This window comes from Leucopleurus acutus, assembly GCF_964270905.1.
Source record: "Leucopleurus acutus genome assembly, chromosome: 8".
NCBI lineage: Eukaryota > Metazoa > Chordata > Mammalia > Artiodactyla > Delphinidae > Leucopleurus > Leucopleurus acutus.
Window position 1 is genome coordinate 41,228,716 of NC_139151.1, and position 21,177 is coordinate 41,249,892.

At 42.6% G+C, this 21,177-nt stretch overlaps 1 protein-coding gene across 3 annotated transcripts in view; it reads right to left on the bottom strand.

The window, feature by feature from the left end:
* Positions 1–21,177, bottom strand: part of FAT3 (FAT atypical cadherin 3) — a gene marked incomplete at both ends in the record, with an annotated part of 559,095 nt that overhangs the window by 147,489 nt on the left and 390,429 nt on the right. For all 3 annotated transcript variants that reach the window (XM_082845224.1, XM_082845225.1, XM_082845223.1), the window contains one exon: positions 215–529. In XM_082845224.1, coding sequence (XP_082701350.1) covers positions 215–529 — 315 coding nt within the window. The remainder of the gene's footprint in view (positions 1–214; positions 530–21,177) is intronic.

The window sequence follows — 21,177 nt, forward strand, 5'->3', positions numbered from 1 at the left end:
GAGCAGGCTGTGTACTGGGAATGGGGAGTTTGGCTGATAGGACACAACCAAAGGAAATGGCCTCATTAAGAATATCACTGAAACAGAAAGTAGCCTTCCACTGTTGTGTGGCTGCACTTTTTACCCCAGAGATTTTTTGCTTAAAAAATATACATGACTAAGGAAATAACTTCCTCCCCCGCATTAATGTTATTGAGGTTCAGAAAAATCTTACCGTTAGAATGTCATAACTCCCTGCTGTAAATTGCTTTCTGGAAGAAACCATGCCAGTCTTAGGGTCAATGAAGAACTTTCCATCATCATTCCCATCCACGATACTGTAGGAAATTTCTGCGTTGGGGCCCTCATCTCTATCAAATGCAAAAGCCCTATAAATGGGTTCTCCCCTCTTCTTCCGGTCACGTTCTGGCAGCTTGATCTGGTAGACCTTCTCTGGGAACTGGGGCTTGTTGTCATTTTCATCCAAAACCTGAACCACCACCCAAATGGTTGACTGTTTTGGAGAGAAACCACCATCTGTCACAGTCACCTGAGTTTTGAAAGAGAAAGCATTTTACAATTAGAAAAGAGAAAAACGTTTTTCGCCACTCTTTCCCCTGCCACCCCATGAAAGGTCTATTCTGTGCCTTAGGGCATCTCAACTTCTCTTATTCCTGTAGTTCATGTCAAATTCATAACTCTTCATAGTTCATCCATAAAAGCAGGGAAGGCCCTAAATCCAGTCATGGAAATCATTGCTGAAAGGGCAGGAAGGAGGCAAGGCTCTTATTGTGGTGTGGAGTGGAGAGGGAGAAGAAATAGGATTGACTTTATGAGATGTGTCAGGTTATATAGCTGCAGTAGACTTAAAATATGCTCCCCTCAACAGACACAAAAAACAATATAACCTTTATTATATGTTAACCCATGGGTATTTCATCTAATTCTTGGGAACTGCTATCAGCATTCGAATTCCTTCAGTATTCATGTTCCTTTCTTTCTTTTCCATCTTCCTGTAAAATTTGTGATTTTTACATTGTCACCGAACAAAAGGAAAACTCTGATGTATACTTCACAATTTTGATGGCTGGTTGTAAGCACCTTTGACAGTTAAAATATGTTTTTAACAGTCACAAAATAATTTTTTTCCTCTGTGGGAAGTGGGGGGGATGGCCAACCCCTTTCCATATCTGAGATGCTATTCTTATGCGTGTCTGTGAAAATTGACAGAAGAGAGAAAAGAAGAATATGTAGATAAGGAATTTGCATGGCAGATGTAAAATGTCTTTGAGTCTTAGTGTGAATAATCTTCTTCTTGGTCATAGTGATGATAATTATTATCATATTAATACTTAATATGCAGATGGGGCCATATAAGCACTCTTCCATGTACTATCTCATTCATTTTCCAAAAACACTCTCCTCAGTAAGTGGGGCAGTTTTGTTTACTCGCATTTTGCAGGTGAGAAAACAGAGGCTTGAGGTCTCATTGTTACTAAGCCTAAAGTCAGGTATTGAACTTTTGGCAATTCTTGATATCGTGTTTAACCACAAAACCTAGAGGAACCTCTACTCAATCTTTAAATCATTACCTTGAATAAGACAGCTTATTACCTCAAAATACATATTTGGAGGCTGGAAGGAACATAAAGATGCACTCAGCATCAATAGGAGAAAAACAACAGTAAATTACAGCCTCTGGTCATCCAGTTTTCCACCTAATGAAGCAACCTGACAGGAAAAATAAGGGGAAAAAAAGGCCCAAAATGTGGAAAAACAAATTTATGGCTTTTTACAAAATGGAACTGCAATCTAGTTAGTTTTCTCTTACAAGCAGCTTAGGAGAATGGATTTAATAGACTTCAGATAAATTTTCGTAGGAGTTCTTGCTTTCTTTTAAAAATCCATCACCCTGATACCAAAACAAGACAAAGATACTACAAAAAAATAAAATTACAGACCAATCTCACTGATGAATATAGATGCAAAAATGCTCAACAAAATACTAGCAAACAGAATCCAACAACACATTGAAGGATCATACACCATGAACAAGTAGGATTTATCCCAGGGATGCAAGGATTCTTCAATATATGCAAATCAATCAATGTGCTACACCATATTAACAAATTGAAGAATAAAACCCATATGATCATCTCAATAGATGCAGAAAAAGCTTTTGACAAAATTCAACACCGATTTATGATAAAAACTCTTCAGAAAGTGGGCGTAGAGGGAACCTACCTCAACATAATAAAGGCCATATACGACAAACTCAAAGCAAACATCATTCTCAATAGTGAAAAACTGAAAGCATTGCCTCTAAGATCAGGAACAAGACAAGGATGTCCACTCTCGCCACTATTATTCAACATAGTTTTGGAAGTCTTAACCATGGCAATCAGAGAAGAAAAAGAAATAAAAGGAACACAAATTGGAAAAGAAGAAGTAAAACTGTCACTGTTTGCAGATGACCTGATACTATACATAGAGAATCCTAAAGCTGCCACCAGAAAACTACTAGAGGTAATCAATGAATTTGGTAAAGCCGCAGGATACAAGATTAATGCACAGAAATCTCTTGCATTCCTATACACCAACGACGAAAGATCAGAAAAAGAAATTAAGGAAATAATCCCATTCATCACTTCAACAAAAAGAATAAAATACCTAGGAATAAACCTACCTAAGGAGGTAAAAGACCTGTACTCAGAAAACTATAAGACACTGATGAAAGAAATCAAAGATGACACAAACAGATGGAGAGATAAACCATGTTCTTGGATTAGAAGAATCAATATTGTGAAAATGACTACACCACCCAAAGCAATCTACAGATTCAGTGCAATCCCTATCAAACTACCAATGGCATTTTTTACAGAACTAGAACAAAAAGTCTTAAAATGTGTATGGAGACACAAAAGATCCCGAATAACCAAAACAATCTTGAGGGAAAAAAAAACAGAGCTGGAGGAATCAGATTCCCTGACTTTAGACTATACTACAAAGCTACAGTAATCAAGACAATATGATACTGGCACTAAAAACAGAAATATAGATCAATGGAACAGGAGAGAAAGCCCAGAGATAAACCCACACACCTATGGTCAACTAATCTATGACAAAGGAGGCAAGGATACACAGTGGAGAGAAGACAGTCTCTTCAATAAGTAGTGCTGGGAAAACTGGACAGCTACATGTAAAAGAATGAAATTAGAACACTCTCTAACACCATATACAAAAATAAACTCAAAATGGATTAAAGACTAAATGTAAGACTGGACACTATAGAACTCTTAGAGGAAAACATAGGAAGAACACTCTTTGACATAAATCACAGCAAGACCTTTTTTGACCCACCTCCTATAGTAATGGAAATAAAAACAAAAATAAACAAATGGGACCTAATGAAACTTCAAAGCTTTTGCACAGCAAAGGAAGCTATAAATGAGATGTAAAGACAACCCCCAGAATGGGAGAAAATATTTGCAGACAAATCAACGGACAAAGGATTAATCTCCAAAATATATAAACAGCTCATGCAGCTCAATATTAAAAAACAAACAACCCAATCAAAAAATGGGCAGAAGACCTAAATAGACATTTCTCCAAAGAAGACATACAGATGGCCAAGAGGCACATGAAAAGCTGCTCAACATCACTAATTATTAGAGAAATGCAAATCAAAACTACCATGAGGCATCACCTCACACGGGTTAGAATGGGCATCATAAGAAAATCTACAAACAACAAATGCTGGAGAGGGTGTGGAGAAAAGGGAACCCTCTTGCACTGTTGCTGGGAATGTAAATTGATACAGCCACTATGGAGAACAGTATGGAGGTTCCTTAAAAAACTAAAAATAGAATTATCATATGAACCAGCAATCCCACTACTGGGCATATACCCTGAGAAAACCATAGCTCAAAAAGACACATGGGTGCTTCCCTGGTGGCACAGTGGTTGAGAGTCCGCCTGCTGATGCAGGGGACACGGGTTCGTGTCCCGGTCCGGTAAGATTCCATATGCCGCAGAGCGGCTGGGCCCGTGAGCCATGGCCACTGAGCCTGTGCGTCCGGAGCCTGTGCTCCGCAATGGGAGAGGCCACGACAGTGAGAGGCCTGTGTACAGAAAAAAAAAAAAAAAAGACACATGCACCCCAGTGTTCATTTCAGCACTATTTACAAGAGCCAGGTCATGGAAGCAACCTACGTGTCCATCGACAGACAAATGGATAAAGAAGATGTGGTACATAAATAAAATGGAACATTACTCAACCATAAAAAGGAATGAAATTGGGTCATTTGTAGAGACGTGGATGGACCCAGACTGTCATACGGAGTGAAGTAAGTCAGAAAGAGAAAAACAAATATCGCATATTAACGCATATATGTGGAATCTAGAAAAATGGTACAGATGAACCGGTTTTCAGGGCAGAAACAGAGACACAGATGTAGAGAACAAATGCATGGACAGCAAGGGGGGAAAGTGTGTGTGTGTGGGGGGGATGAACTGGGAGATTGGGATTGACATATATACACTAATATGTATGAAATAGATAACTAATAAGAACTTTCTGTGTAAAAAAAAGAAAAATCCATGCAGTTTCCTTCCAAGGTTATTTTCCCAATTGGTTTGTTATGTTTTACAAAAGAAACACGTCAGGCCATTAGGTGCCAAGGCTGGATTTTGACTCTTGAGCTAATTCTTGGACATGGTAATTTCTGGAGAGGCATGTTTTACTGCTGCTGCTGAACTAAAATGTTATACTCCCAGGTGAGCTGTGTTGACCAAAACATGTTGATTTCTTGGCCGCTCAACTCCTCTGCCTCTCTTTACTGCTTGAACGGCTCCTTTTCCAAATCCAGACAACTCTCGCTGTCTTTACCGTGCACAAAATCACCTCCTCATTGCTTGTCAACAAACTCCCTGCAGCGGGCTCCGAGGTGGAGCTCTGGGGCTGCCTCAGGGCCAGGTGGCTGCCAAGGAACAGAGAGGCCCTCCTGGCTGCAGTTCACTGCTCACCTGAGGATTGTGCTGCTATAAAGACGCTTCCTTTCAGGGTTGACCTGGATTGAAAAACCCAGGTCCTCGAGGTCTCTGCTTATAGGCAGGGAAGGGTGGCAGCTGCAGAGGCTCATGAAGCAGCCTCCACGCATGAGATGGGAAGCAGGCACACCTACATCACCGCCTCACCCTGGGTACCAGCTCTCACGCTCCCTCAGGCCACGTGGGCATCCTTCAGGTGCTCCAACACAGTGTCTTCCATCTCAGGGCATTTGCACATGCCGTCCTCTCCCCCTCCCTTCACTGGATCTTGCCTACTCATCCTTTGGGTCTAGCTGAAATGCCATTTCCTCAGAGACGCCTCCTTGACCTCACAGACCAAGCGCCGGCCCCCACTCTCTCCACCTCCTGAATTATGTACTCTTAATTCACCCTATAGTTTTCTTTTGCAACACTTACGGTTGTGGAAATTAATTAAATACATTCTCCACCAAGCTGATAGGCTGCATAAGGGCAAAAACAGCTTTTGCCTTTTTGTTCACTGCTCTCACCTTCGTGTCAAGCCGTGCTCCATGTTTACTTATTTAATAAATTAGACTCTAACTCAGGTCCTATTTGGACAAGATCGTTAGCCAAAGCTGTCTCACCTTGTAAAGCCTTCGTAGATCATGCAAGGCCCTTTATGAAGGCACCCCAAGCTGCCTCTCCACCCATAACGCCTCCATTTCCTTACCCAAGGCTTTAACTACCACCTGTTTCTGATCATTCCCCGATATGCACTCTTGTGTCTAAACCACGTTCCCTACCTCCAAGCCAATGCGTTCAACTATTTCCCAGGAATCGTCTCTGTGGACTTCTCACATGCACCCCAACCCCCCAAAAGTTACAGACAAATCATTATCCTCAAACCTCCTCCTTCTTCCATTTGTGTCGTCTCAGTGATGACCACCCCCCCACATTCACTCACACACTGGTCTGCACCAGAACCCTGGGCATCCATCTAGTGTCCCTGTTCTAACTATCCACATCCAAGCAAATGTGAAGGCCAGCAGGCATCTCTCACGTGCACCCCTCACGCCAGTCTCTTCTGCCATACTGCCCTGGGACAGGCCTCATTTGCATCTTGCTTGGACTCCCACAGGGGCCTCCTGGTCTCCCTGCCTCTAGCCTTCACCTTTGTTGTAAGGCGTTATTTCTTCCTCAGAAATCTGATCATGTCACTGACCTGCACAGCATTTTTTCAGGGGCTCCTTGAGGCTGAGGACCTGGCCTGCCTTGATTCTCAACATGTGCCACCTGCCCCTTTCCACCCTCCATGCTCAGCTACACGGTGAGCCTGGGGGGTCCTGAGTATGCCATGCTCTTACACCTCCATTCCTCTGCATAGCTGTTTGTTTCCATAGAAGGCCTTCTTTTGGGAATACGCCTGACTCATTCCAGAAGCTTGAACTCAAACACTCCTTCTGCGAAGCCATTCCTGCCTCCTGCAGACTGCTGTAGATGCCCTCACCTTGTTCCCACTCCACTACGTGCATAGCTCCAGGACGCTAATTATCGTCTTACAATTTTATGTGTCTGTTTGCTTGTTGGTCTGCGCTCAATCCTTCCAGACCATGAGCAACTTGAGGTCAGGGACCATCTCATTCCTTGCTCTGTTCTGACACCTGGGACAGTTCTAAGTGCCAAATACATGTTGTTGAGTGAAACTGAGAATTCATCTACCCCAAACTCTTCCCTATGATAATAAATGGAGAGAACATTCAGACAGTGAAGGGTCTCTGCTTCTTTACCTGTAGGAAACGAAGAGACTGATAACGTAAGATCTCCCAAGTGCTTTATGATTCTCTGAATGGGGGTCAGGTAGAGGTAGGCACAATTTTAACTGTGCACTCTGGGGTTCATACCCATCTCGCGTCACTGAGGACATTGCCGATCCCATGATTACTCATAACGATTTCTAGCTACTTCCAAAACTGTGCTTGCCACTGTGGACACTTGTCTACAGTTTACTCAAATGATCTATTTGTGTGTTGGCTCCTTCAGGACACTGTGAGCCACTCGAAGGTAGGAACCTTGTTTTCTTCATCTCTTTCCTGGAAACTAGTGTACTCTTGATAAACGTTTGCTGAACTGAACTAACTCAAAGTCTTAAGGTCCGTTATCACTCCTGTAGACCCACTCATGTCTCCAGCCATGTTGGTACCTGGAATATTAATTGTTGACAATTCCGTCAGCTCCTCAGACTTCAGACTTCATGCTGCCCTAGACCTCAGCCCATCACGTGGAATTAGCCTATATGGAAGGAGGACTAGCACTGGAGACCTAAGCCAAACTGGGATGAATCCCCGTTATCTCCTCCTCTGCATCATTTTTCATTAATGATGCAAGGAATTAGCCATTGTTTAGAAACTATCCGTGTGTCCTCTCACTCTGCCACCCTAACCTAGATTTTCTGTTCTCATCATTGATCAATAGTCAGTGGCTTGGCAATTAATCAAAGTTCTGAAAGATTAATTTCTTTAGTTATTTACAGCTAACAAAAGGAACCAGAAATAACACAGTACCCCTGAAAGGACAGCACAGCCCGTTTCAATTTTCTATGATACCCTTGTGGTCTGTGAATACCAGGCAGAGCCAGAAGGCAATCAGCATGGCCCAATGCATTATGATGACAAAATTACAAAGAGGAACCTGTTGTTAAGTCTATCCATGGAAGATGCAAGAGCTTTATAGGACCAAAAATGCGTGAACATTGAGAATTCTGCAGTTATGGCAGCTGTTGGAAGGCCATGTTTCTCAATCATTGAAACTGCCTGATGTATTTATTTTAGTTTTACCTCTCCATGTAGTAGAATATAAGTACATAAGCTGCCTGAGAGCCGAGACCTTGTGTTTCGTCCACTGCCTTGTCCCCGGTGATTACAAGAGTGTCTGAGAATACATTCAATATTTCTAAGATGAAGAGTTCAATTCTGTCATTCTCTTCAGCCCTTAATTTACCAAAAATGGCTATTTCCATGCCACTAACCACTGGACTGCCAGGGAATTCCCCTATATTTAAAATGATAAACCTCTCTTTAGGAATTACATATCTCTCCCCCGCTCCACTTTATATTCGCCTTTGACACTTTATATCATCTGATATATTATATACACTTCACATATAAGGTTGTTTATTGCATGTCTCCCTCTTTAAGAATATGAGCTCTGTATATGCATGGATTTTCATCTCTTTTGTTCACAGATATTTCCTGAGCATCTACAACAGTGGATGTAATAAGCATTCAATAAATATTTGTTAAATGAATTAATAAAATATTCATCCAGTGCCTTCTTGGTACAAAACTCTTTTCTTGGCAAATTGGGACATCAACCAACCAACCAACCAACCAACCAGTGAGCATGGATTCCTATCAAATTCACCCCTCCCCCATGCCCCAAATCCTCTGCAATGTTCCCGACCTGCAATCATCTGGCCTTAATTTAGATATTTTCAATAAGAAGAACTAATCCATTATGAAGCAGTCCACTTGTTGTCTGGTAGGTTCAATCTTCCCAAAGTTCTTCTTCTTATTGAACCTGTTTCTATCTACCTATTCGTAGCCTAGAGTGACTGTAGCTTCCTATAGACTACTTTTACTCTTTGTAACTCTACAGAAAAACTCAAATTCCTCTCCCACATTGTCCCAGGTACCTACTGCTGAGTAACCCCAAATTAGGTGGCTTAAGATAACCATAATCTTTTTATTAACTCTCCTTGTTCTAGGGGTTGAATGGAGCAGTTCTTGTGTGGAATCTTTCATGCAATTCAAGTCATACGTATCTGGGCCTGTGGTCAACAAACAAGTCTTTTGGTTGATGGTGGCCACTGGCTGGGACCTCAGCTGGGGCTGAGGTCAACGGGCCCAATATCTGCAAGTAGCCTCTTTGTGTGGCCTGTGTTTCCTCACAGCATGGTGGCTGGGTTCTGAGCAAAAGCCCTAAAGGACAGGAAGTGGCAGGTGCCAGTTTCTTAAGGCTTGAACCAGACACTGGCACAGCAGCACTTGATCCATATTCTGTTGGCCGGCAGTCCCAGAGTCCAGATTCAAGAGGTGGGGTCATAAACCCCACCTCTAGATGAGAAGAGGGTCAAGTAATTTGGGAGCTATATTTTAAAACTACCATACTCATAAATCCTTAAGGATATTTGAGAATCCACACCCCAGACTGAAAAAATTCTAATTCATGTAATGTTCTCTCAGGTCATTCATTATGTATAATGAATTGCTATTCATTATACTGGTTGCCTCTGTCAGGATGTTTTCTTATATACCAGCTTCCTTCTTAAAATACGATGGCCAGGACAAAACAATAGTATATCAACCTTACTCAGACTTGTGTAAATTGCTGTAGTCTTAGAGACAATCTCAAGTCCATTTATTCAGCTCATGACTCTACTTATATTGAGTGGCAGTCCTGTCACACAGCTCTGTGACATGATTGAATTAAACCATTTAGGTCTTTTTCTTATGAGAAGCACTGAACTATAAGTGTGTGGTTTCCTTCTGAAGGCCAAAGTACAGGATTTTACATTCATTCCTATTCAATTTCATCTTACTGGAGGTTTTTGCTCCCTATTCTAGGTTACTGGGATAATCCTAACGATGACAGGAAGCAGGTATCAAAAGCTTACTAGGGGGCTTCCCTGGTGGCGCAGTGGTTGGGAGTCTGCCTGCCGATGCACGGGACGCGGGTTCGTGCCCCGGTCCGGGAAGATCCCACATGCCGCGGAGCGGCTGGGCCCGTGAGCCATGGCCACTGAGCCTGCGCGTCCGGAGCCTGCGCGTCCGGAGCCTATGCTCCGTAACAGGAGAGGCCGCGGCAGTGAGAGGCCCGCGTACTGCAAAGTTCAAACAATCTCATGAGATAGGTACTACTATTACAAGCCATTTGATAGACAAAGCAACTCAATTTATGGACTTGTCCAAGGTCACACTGCTCATCGTGGCAAGGCCTTGTTTTATTCCTAGCTGCTTGATTTTAAACCACGGATCAGCACACTACAGGCCAAATCTATCTGGACACTTGTTTTTGTAAATAAAGTTTTATTGGGTTGCAGCCACACCCATTCATACCATCTATGAACATGTTATCTATGACTGTTTTCCTGCTTTAAAGGTGTAGTTGAGTACTTGAAGTAGAGATTGTATGGGCCACAGAGCCTAAAATATTTGTTATTTGGTTCTTTACAGAAAAGTTTGCCACGATCTCTCTTCTAAACCTTGTGTTCCGCTGCCTCTTTGGTTACACGGATATCACTGACTGCATGTCTGCTTTGCTCAGTCCTCTGGGTGATCGTTTACATTAGCACGATTTTTCACAGGAACCCTGGAGACACTGCCATTTCTATTCTACAGCTGGAGACAATAAGACCCAGAAGCGATGTAACTTTTGCAAGGCCATTCAGCCAGTAAGTGACGGGACGTGGGTTTGCACCCCAGTCAGCTTGGCGTCCCAGCTCCTGCTCTTTTCCCTATCCTGAGCAGCCCGTCCCGTGTAGAAGCATCTGTTAACCATCTGTTTAAAATTCCCTCCCCAAGTGTGGCTTTGGATCAGCATCAAGCTCGTAGCTGTGCTTCTAGAGTCAAGCTTTTCCCTCCTTTGATAATTGGGATCATCTTCGTCTCCTGCCTTGTGGCACCCTTCCTGTTCTCAATTGCTGAAAGACTGCCACCAGGTCATGGGTCGTGGCTACAACTTCTTTCAGCTCTCCAAGACTTATTTCGTGCAGCTACACCTTCTCTTACTATTTTGTTACACGTCTACACCTTCAGCTCCCTCTTACAGAATTCGCCACGCCCTTCACCCTGATAAAGGCAGTGGGAGGAGAGAGGGTGAAACTGAGTGGTCCCCAGTGGCCATTTCTGTTATCTCTTACTCATCAGGCACTTAGTGTTTACTTTGTGCACACACTCTTCTAAGTCCTTAATAAATATTAACTCATTTATCCTTATATCAGTCCCAGGGGGAAGGTGGGATAATTATCCCCACACGGCAGATCAGAAAGAGGTTTAGTGGGACTTCCCTGGAGGTCCAGTGGTTAAGACTTCGCCTTCCAATGCAGGTGGTGCGGGTTCGATCCCTGGTCGGGAAGCTAAGATCCCACATGCCTCGCAGCCAAAATGACAAAATATAAAACAGAAGCAACATTGTAACAAATTCAATAAAGACTTTAAAAATGGTCCACATCAAAGAAAAAAAAAAGAGGCTTAGAAAGTAAAGTGGATTCAACCTGGGCCAGGGTCTGTGCCCCTAACCACCACCCCATGCTCTCTCTCATCTAAATGCTCGTCCCAACCCCTTCCTGTGAACACGGTTGGAACATGCCCTTTCATTGGCCTCGGCACCATCGTTTCAGCTTTGAGCAAAGCTGGCAAGTCTATGGCATGTGGGCCCTGGCAGCTCCAATCTGGCAGCTGTACCCTGAGGCCACAGTAGGCATCAACAGTTCACTCTTTACACCGCAGGTGGGATATGGCCTCACACATCTAGGATGAAATCATCCAGAGTGCTGTTACTACCAACCCATCTGCCACGGTCTAGGCTGAACACGCCCCAAATCCCAAATATCTCAGCCTCCCGACTTGGCTGCCACATACCTTCTGCCCATCTGGCAATACCCTTTCTTCTTCCAAAGTACTCTGTGCCCTTTTTCTGAGTCTCCTGATTGGTCTGAGCTATTTCAGCACCTGATACTTTTCTAAAGCAAAAGACAAAGCTTAAAGGAGAGTTATTTTTACCTCCCCCCCGTTTCATTATCAAAAGTCTAAAGACCTGGCTAATAGATTCTGTGCAAGGAAGAACTCTAAAGATAAAGCCAATTAAACTAAGGCAGAGTTTCCAGCCACATGAGGCAAGTCAGTGTCAGATGTGCTGCAATATTTGATCCTCCTAACTCTTGAGTAGATGCCTGTGACCTCTTACAGCTGGATCTCTAACTGGGGCTGGCCTTTCCCTTTACCTAAAGGTATCATACAAATGTTATCATCTTCTATGTGCACCATAAAGGGAAAATGGTTAGGAAGCCCTGTAATAAATTACAAATAATGTCACCCTTCTCTTGGATCTGATTATATTCTAACACAATATGCCTGGAGGTCACTGGATTCAAAGGACACTCTCTCCATGGGTAAGATTTTAGAATCTGGTGCCGCTGACAGTTAATTCTGGTGAGGTTGCCTATCTACTTTCACCAAGGACCAGTTGTGGATAGCACAGTTTTTACCACTTACCTGTGCTTGGGTGTCTCCATTTATGGTCACCACATAGGTAGGCAAATGGATGAAAGGACCACTGTTGAGTATTTTCTTATCCCTGCCATGTCGCCATATGTATTGCAGAACCTCAGGGTAGGAGAAAGTCTCTTTCCTGACCTCTATTATATTCAGGAAAGCACAGTCACTAGACGTTAAGAGAATTCAAGAGTACGTGGAGTTTAGACCCCATTCTGCCTCAATCTGCTCACTTTACAGATGAGGAAATGGGTGTAGACCAATGAGCTTCTTAACCCAACATCATATTACTGGCAATAACCTCAATCTTTCCAAGAGATTAGTTCCACAATTTCAAGCTGCCCTTTGAGTTTCAAATGAGGCATACATTCATAAATTCCCAGATATAAATATCTGTGTGATTTCAATATGGCAGAGGCTTTAATTTAGGTATTTTTCAAAATGCTAGACTCTTGAAACGATAAAAGAAATGTGTTTAGAGTAGATGTTATGTTTACTTTTCATGTTTACTTTTTATCTTCAAAATGTTTCCCAAACATTAAATCTTTAATCTACCCAAGATAGCAGAGGAGAGGTTGAAAACAACTTTATCTCCTCCTCACAAGTGAAGCAACAGAGAATGACCTTCTCAAATAATAATCAGGGGCTGATACCAAGGCAGGGGGTGGAATTCAGACCTGTGTGCCTATGGGTTCAGACTCCTGCATTGCTGGGAAGACAAGTGCTTCCTGTCATTTCTAGAAAGGAAACTATGAGCAAACAGTAAATTAGAGGGTAGGTTTCAAAGGAGGAGCCACTCTTTTTCTTTTTTTTTTTTTGGGGTACGTGGGCCTCTCCCTGTTGTGGCCTCTCCCGTTGCGGAGCACAGGCTCCGGACGCGCAGGCTCAGTGGCCATGGCTCACAGGCCCAGCCGCTCCGCGGCATGTGGGATCCTCCTGGACCGGGGCACGAACCCGTGTCCCCTGCATTGGCAGGCGGACTCTCAACCACTGTGCCACCGGGGAAGCCCTAGGAGCCACTCTTGAAGATAAACTTTCTGAAACCCCCAGTATTACTCATATTTTCCATGGAGGAGGAAAAGAAATAAAAAACCAGCCATAAACTATCTGCCTTAAATTTATTACATGTAATTCCTCTTATTTGACCTATAATTTGGCATTAAGAAACCATGTGGGGATGGGAAGGTATCCTGGTCCCTTCCCACCCTGCATTCCCCATCCCATGTTGCTATCTATTAGGTACAGTTGAGGGACATATTCTCAGGTATTTCGGGAGATGTATATTTACTAGGTTGAATACATTTAGAGAACGGTTTGTTTTATAAGGGAAGAGTCTCTATCTGAAATTTTTAAAAAGGAAGGGATGAGGAATGAAAGGAAAGAAAGGAAGGAGGGGAGGAAGAGATGAGAGGAAGGAAAAGAAAAGGAGAAAAGGAGGAAGAAAACATTAAAGTATGCGGTGAAGTAGGGAAGGAAAGAAGGGGAGGAAGGAAATAAGGAAGGCAGGTAGGTAGGTAAGATTTAAGAAGAGGTGAATCTGGATGGAATAGAGCAGTTTTCTGAGAGAATAGGAGAAAGCCATTGACAAAGTCATGGAAACGAGAAAATTCATTCACTTGGATAAAGAAGATACAGTGTATATATACAAAATGGAATATTATTCAGCCACAAAAAAGAATGAAATGTTGCCATTTGCAGCAACATGGATGGACCTAGAGATTATCACACTAAGTGAAGTTAGTCAAAGACAAATATCATATGATATCACTTATATGTGGAATCTAAAAAAATAATACAATGAATTTATTCACAAAACAGAAACAGACTCATAGACATAGAAAACAAACTTATGGTTACCAAAGGGGAAAGGAGGGGTGAAAGAGATAAATTAGGAGTATGGGATTAACAGATATACATGACTATATGTAAAATACATAAGCAACAAGGAATTACTGTATAACACAGGGAACTATCTTCAATATCTTGTAACAAGCTATAATGGAAAAGAATCTGAAAAAAATATAAATATATAACTGAATCACTTTGCTGTATACCTGAAACTAACACAATATTGTAAATCAACTACACTTCAATTGAAAAAAAATCCATTCACTAAATGCTAGGATTGCCAATCTTTGGGGAACAGATTGGAAAAATCTAATGAGAGTTTGCTCTGAACTGTCTTTCAGAAAGTTTGCTTTTCCTAAAAAGTTGTTTTTGAAAAGGTACAAACCAGAGGGGCTCCGTGACCCATGGAACCATGGAAGTTAGGTCTTCAGGCCACTGAATCATACTCCTCATTTTTGTGATCTTTCTCCTTGCCCAAAGACACCACATTACTGGGAAGCCCCAGGACAAAATCTGCTCACAGTCCATCCAGAGACAGTGCGCCTGTGGTCTGTTTTCTGCAGGGTATTGATTCCCACAAGTCTGTGAGCCACTCCCAGGGCTAGTGCAGTGCTAGCGCAGAGTTGGTGGTCAGTACGTATTTGTTGGTTAAATGCACGTTTGAACCTTGTATCTCAGGACAATGAAGGCATCTTTTCCTTGTCACGTGTAGACCCAGCAACTGCTAAATGGCAGCTTTTTAAGAAAGATCCTTGACCGATTCACTTCGGCAGTGGCTGCTAATATTACATCTTTGTCCAAATCTCTTCTTCGCACTTCAGGAAATAAAGTATTTCCCAGCCTGACATCTCTTAAAGCTTTTCTTTCCCTGCAGAGAGGTATACATCAGCTACTAATCTCATCACATTTCCATTTCTTCCCAGGCTCATCTGCTCATCATTTTCTATTCATAAAACTTGCTTGGTTCTAATCTTCCCTATCAGCAGGAACTAAACACCTCCTCAAAGTTTATTTAGAAGGATGGTGATTACCACACATGTGCTAACTCCCCCTTTCAAACAGATGGGTCCAACCTGTGTGCTCACATGTGGGCCATTAAGAAAGTTCTGCCAGGAACCAAGGTGTGACATCACATTACCGTGGGACTAAATCCCCCTGCCCTATTTCACAATTCCCCTGACACCAAGGCCTCAGTCCATCAATACACGATTCCACGCTCCCCTCTCTGTGAAACAGAATCCACCAGGTATGAATTATAATGGGAAGTGTATATTAGTAGCTTTCCCCTCTATTTCACAGCACCGGACCTCACACCTTACGTTACTTTTATCCTGGCAGACTCTCATGCCTTAGCTCCATTGATGATGTGATTTAGTTGTAAGCTCTAACACTCTCCAGGCACCAGATTTTCGGTCTTTCTTTCCACAGTAAGGGCTTAATGCAAAGATAAGGACACTGTTCTAATTACCAGCTCAGGAAACACAGCTTTTCTCCTCTCAGCAATTCAACCTAGGTTTGCAGGGCAACTTAGCGGGTCATTTAATACTTTGTCTACCTAAAAATATGAATTTTAAGGCTATTAATTTAAAAACTTGAGGACCATGTGTATATATGATCACACATATGGACTAAGGGAGGGATCATGAACTGGCGGCCAAGAGATATACTTCTATTTGGCCCATACAGTTTATTGAAAAAATTTCTGTCTCCATTGAAAACTAGAGAGATATCACATAAAAATTCAAATGCCCAGTGATTCCTGAAAAAAATCACAATAACTGGCCCACCCCTCTCTATTGTGTTCCTAACTGCCGCCATGTCAGGTGTCATTCATCATAAATACTGTGCAGACATTTTTCTTGGAGTAGAGAAATATTTCTCACTATCCACATTCCTATCAAAAATGGCAGGTCTGGGCCTCCCTGGTGGCGCAGTGGTTGAGAGTCCGCCCGCCGATGCAGGGGACACTGGTTCGTGCCCCGGTCCGGGAAGATCCCACATGCCGCGGAGCGGCTGGGCCCGGGAGCCATGGCCGCTGAGCCTGCGCGTCCAGAGCCTGTGCTCTGCAACGGGAGAGGCCACAACAGTGAGAGGCCACAACAGTGAGAGGCCCGCGTACCCCCCTCCCCCCCCCAAAAAGGCTATAAAAGTTAGATGGAGAAAACTGTATATTCAAAGGCAAAAATGGAATAGAGCATATTTCTTTTGGTAAGTTAAGTACATTCTCATAAGTTTAATATGCAAACACTCAGCCTGCTACATACTTGACTCATTTATGATGCCCGAGTGGGCTCCGTAGACATTTGAGTGTATAACTCTTGGTTGAAGGTCTTGGTAAAAATCTCTCCCTAATGATAGGATGTATTTATATTTTCATGTGTGGTAGAGAGAAAAACATAGCTCTTGGCAGAGTCTGTTAAGAGGAATATAGATGGACCTTCATCATCATTCCTTCTCCAGGTATTATGATTGCAGATACTATGGTTTTAGAATAATTAAAAGTTTGCAAAAAAAAAATTAAGGCATCTTTGGCCATGCGATCATTTAAACAAGAAACATGAGTCATCTTGAACACTTCTCTTGCTTTCCTCCCACATCTCACCAGTCATTAATTAGGGATACTGAAGCTGTGAAATAGAAACAGGTGTCCTTCCTCAGGATGGATGCAGCCCTGCATCTGGGCACAGCTTGGTGAAAAGAGTGCAGGCCAGATTCACGCCCAGGGACCACCTTGGCCAGGAGTCCCTGAGCAGGGCACAATCTGTGTCACTCCAATGACAGCCCTGACGAGTTCTACCTCTGAAACGTCAATTGTAGCTCTTGGTTCTTTCTTCTCTCTTCTTGGGGTCCAGCTGTCCTTATCTCCTGCCTAAACCAATGCACCTGTCATCAACCTGGTCTCCCTGCCTCTGGTCTTGCCTCTCCTGAGTCCATTCTTTAGAAGACCAGAGAATCTTCTAAAATGAAATTCAGATGATGTCAATCTCCTGCTGAAAGGTCTTTCATGGCTCTCCATTACTTAGGACAGATTTCCATAAAATGTGTCATGGAGAACACCAATCCTGCAAGGTGAAGAGGGTCCAGGATCCGAGAAGTTTGAAGAACACTATAGAACTTTCTTGCAGCTTCACGATGCACATAAGCAGAGTGATGGCTCGGAGAAAATCTAAGCAAAGAAGTTGCCTTAACGTTGTTTAAACCAGCATTTCCCAAGCTTATTTGAAAACAGAATGCTTTTGCTGAGTGATGTTTATTAACATCCTTCATATTTGATATTTCAAGGAACATACTTTGGAAAGTGCTGAATTACAGGATAAAGTCCATACTCTTATTATTTATGTTTGGCTGTGTTGGGCCTTCGTTTCTGTGCGTGGGCTTTCTCTAGTTGTGGCAAGCGGGGGCCACTCTTCATCGCGGTGCGTGGGCCTCTCACTATCGCGGCCTCTCTTGTTGTGGAGCACAGGCTCCAGACGTGCAGGCTCAGTAGTTGTGGCTCACGGGCCCAGTTGCTCCGCGGCATGTGGGATCTTCCCAGACCAGGGCTTGAACCCGTGCCCCCTGCATTGGCAGGCGGATTCTTAACCACTGCGCCACCAGGGGAGCCCCATACTCTTCATATTAACCTTCAAGATTCTTCAGTATTGATACAGCCTGTCCACTGGGCTATTCTCAACCTCTAGTTTCCACCCACTCTATACCTAAAGTTTTAATCACATAATCAGATCACTTATTCAACAAATACATACAGTGCTTACAATGTGCAGGGTTTTAGACATGGAGTATACAGTGGTCAGCTAGATGGGCTCCCTTCCTTCCGGGACCTCAAGGTCTACCCGTTCTTCTAACATGAAGCGTGTACTTCAACACCCTTGCAGCTTTGCTGGGGTTCCCACTGCATAGAATCCCCTTTACTTCCCTGTTCTTGCAGTTCTTACAAAATCCTCCAAGGCTCCATGCAAATGTCTGCTCTTTTATGATGTCTTCTCAAGAGATCATGTTCAGATAGGATTACTCCTTTTCATTTTTCACTTGATTTCATATACTAATACAATGCTGATCACACATCTAATTATTACATGTCTGTCCTCTTTAACACCATTGCATTGAACTAGCCTGTAAGCTCCCTGGGGATGAAGGCAATTCCACATCAATCACTATATTGGCAGCATCCTGCATGATGTCCCGATACATAATAAATGCTAAACTAACATCAGTTTCTTTTGGTGTTCATAAGAGGCATCGGGAAAAAAGCCCTGCCTTGGTGAAGGAATTATCCATCCTGTTTTTTTTCTTATTCTAGTGGCATGTTATCTTAATTTTGAATCATAGCAGAGATTGTTAATAAATTAGGATAAATTAGGTAGATGTCCTATGGGTTAGAAACAAACATTATTCATTATCCCATTAACACAGCCATTAAGAAGCCTGTGTTCTCTTGTATTCAACACAGAACAGGTAGGGTTTGTTCTTTATACATGATAAAATAAAAATCCCCGGGGAAACATGGTTCAGGATACAGCTACTAAAAGAGAAAGATGGTTCCTCTTAGATATTTAAAGCATCTTAATTACTTTCACAAGACAAAAGGGAGCATATGCAAGTTTTAAATAAAGATCAATTCAGTAGACTTAAATAGATTCACAAAGATAAATTCAAGGGTGAATATAATGATCAATATGCACTATTTAGGAAGTATTTATCACGTATCTGAATTCAGCAAATTTGTCAGATGTGTATTTACATTCATCCAGCTTTTGCCTTCCAGGGGAATATAAGACACACATACCCAGTCCGAGGTCTAAACTATGTCTCCTCTTCTGGGAGCCTTCAGAATTTATGCTTATTTCTATCAAACCATCTGTAAGTCTGTATTAAAACTGTCTGTGAGTTCCTTGAGGGCAGGAACTGTGTCTTTCATTTTCCCATTCTCAGTACCTAGAGCAGGATGGATGAAAGCAATGTATGGAAAAGTAAACTGCCAAAGCTATGAAAACTCAGCCATGAAAAATACTAGCAATAAAAGAATTCCATGCTGTACCCAGAAAATGAAAACAATCACAAATAAAAAATATAAAACCTATCCATCAAAGAGCCTAGAAATGTTCATATTGTAGTGAAGAATGTGAAAGAAAAAAATCACACGGATGCTCTAGTATCCCTTTTATTATAAATTCTTGAAAATATGAATGACTGTTGCAAAATCAAGAAGGCAACAATTTTCTTTTTAAGCATTTATATATTTTTTTAAAAATCCCTTCTTCCAGAGATAAGGAAAAGAAAAAAGCCAAATTATCTTTTGACCATGGAATCAAATAGATTTCACCAATCCAATAACATAAGAAAATAAATAATCACGTGAAAAACTTTAAAAAAATGACTAAAACTTCCACTCTGTTCCTCGTCAACACTACCTATTGAAATCCCATTTAAAGCTTAATTCTTCACTTTTCACTCTTCAGCAGTAGAGGCAGAGGGCTAAGTAAAAACATTCTCATCATTATGCCCTAGGCAGCCCTTATCACCAGGCCTAAGTAATGAAAAGCAGTGGCTGGTGAACTTTCTGCCCATGTCAAAAGCAAATTAGATTAAATGTGTTAAATCATCAAAGATAAATGAGTCACAATGCCCAGGAAGCAATTAAAAATGTATAACTCAGGGGCTTCCCTGGTGGCGTGGTGGTTGGGAGTCCGCCTGCTGATGCAGGGGACATGGGTTCGTTCCCAGGTCTGGGAGGGTCCCGCATGCCACGGAGCGGCTGGGCCTGTGGGCCGTGGCCGCTGGGGCTGTGTGTCTGGAGCCTGTGCTCCGCAGCAGGAGAGGCCACAGCAGTGAGAGGCCCGCGTACCACAAAAATAAATAAATAAATAAATAAAAGTATAACTCAGTTGTGCGTCTATAAACTCTAGAAACAGTCTTTTTGCCCAGCCAAAACTATTGAAAAGGCATTTGAAACAAAAGACCTCCAAGAAGTACTCAGTTTCTCTGCTGGGTGGAGATATAATACAGTAGTTTCCACAGATGATACTTTACAATCTTGAATTTTATTCTTGGAGTGAGATTATGATGATCAGATATGACTCCCTAGGATGTACCATATTCAGACGGGCCACCGTTGTCCCCATGCTTAACAGATACACCCTCCCCATTCATTTTGTGAACCGCGGCTTGCCATTGCCAGGGCATTTCTACTTTCTCTATTTCCTCCCCAAACTTTCTTCTCAGAAAATCACGTCCACAAGTACCTACGAGTGAAACCTGAGATCCCTGGTGGGCAGCGCTGGAGAAAAGTGAATAATGCATAATGAATGTCTCTTTGCAAGAACTCTACTTAGCAGGGAGCTGAAACTATTTTTACTTCATGGCAAAAGCACTCTGAGAGAAATATTCCCAAACCACGTTTCAAAATGTGTGAGAGGCAGCGGAGATTGCCAAGCACTGGGTGAGATTTAACACCACTGCACACTCAGGGAAGGTTGAGGTGTTTTGCTCCAATTGTCCTGAAAAATCTCATTCCGGACATAAACATGGAACTCTGTGAAGGTGCATAGTTCCTTCTCCTTCTGGCTTTGTCTAAGGAGTGTTTCAGGGATCCCAATATTTGACCAACGTAAGAAAAAAGAATTCACTAAAATATATGGAAAATGTCCTAGGAAGCATTATAGTTTGACAGTAAGAGGAACTGGCTTATGAAGCTCCCAAGCAGATTGGATTTTTACTAGAATAAAAAACTAACAGAAACAGGGCTTCCCTGGTGGTGCAGTGGTGGAGAGTCCGCCTGCCGATGCAGGGGACACGGGTTCGTGCCCCGGTCTGGGAAGATCCCACATGCCGCAAAGCGGCTGGGCCTGTGAGCCATGGCCACTGAGCCTGCGCGTCTGGAGCCTGTGCTCTGCAACGAGAGAGGCCACAACAGTGAGAGGCCCGCGTACCACAAAAAAACAAAACAAACAAACAAAAAAACCTCACAGAAACAGACTCCCAGACACAGAGAACAGACTTGTGCTTGCCAAGAGGCAGGGGGATGGACTGGGAGTTTGGGGTTACTAGATGCAAACTATTACATTTAGAA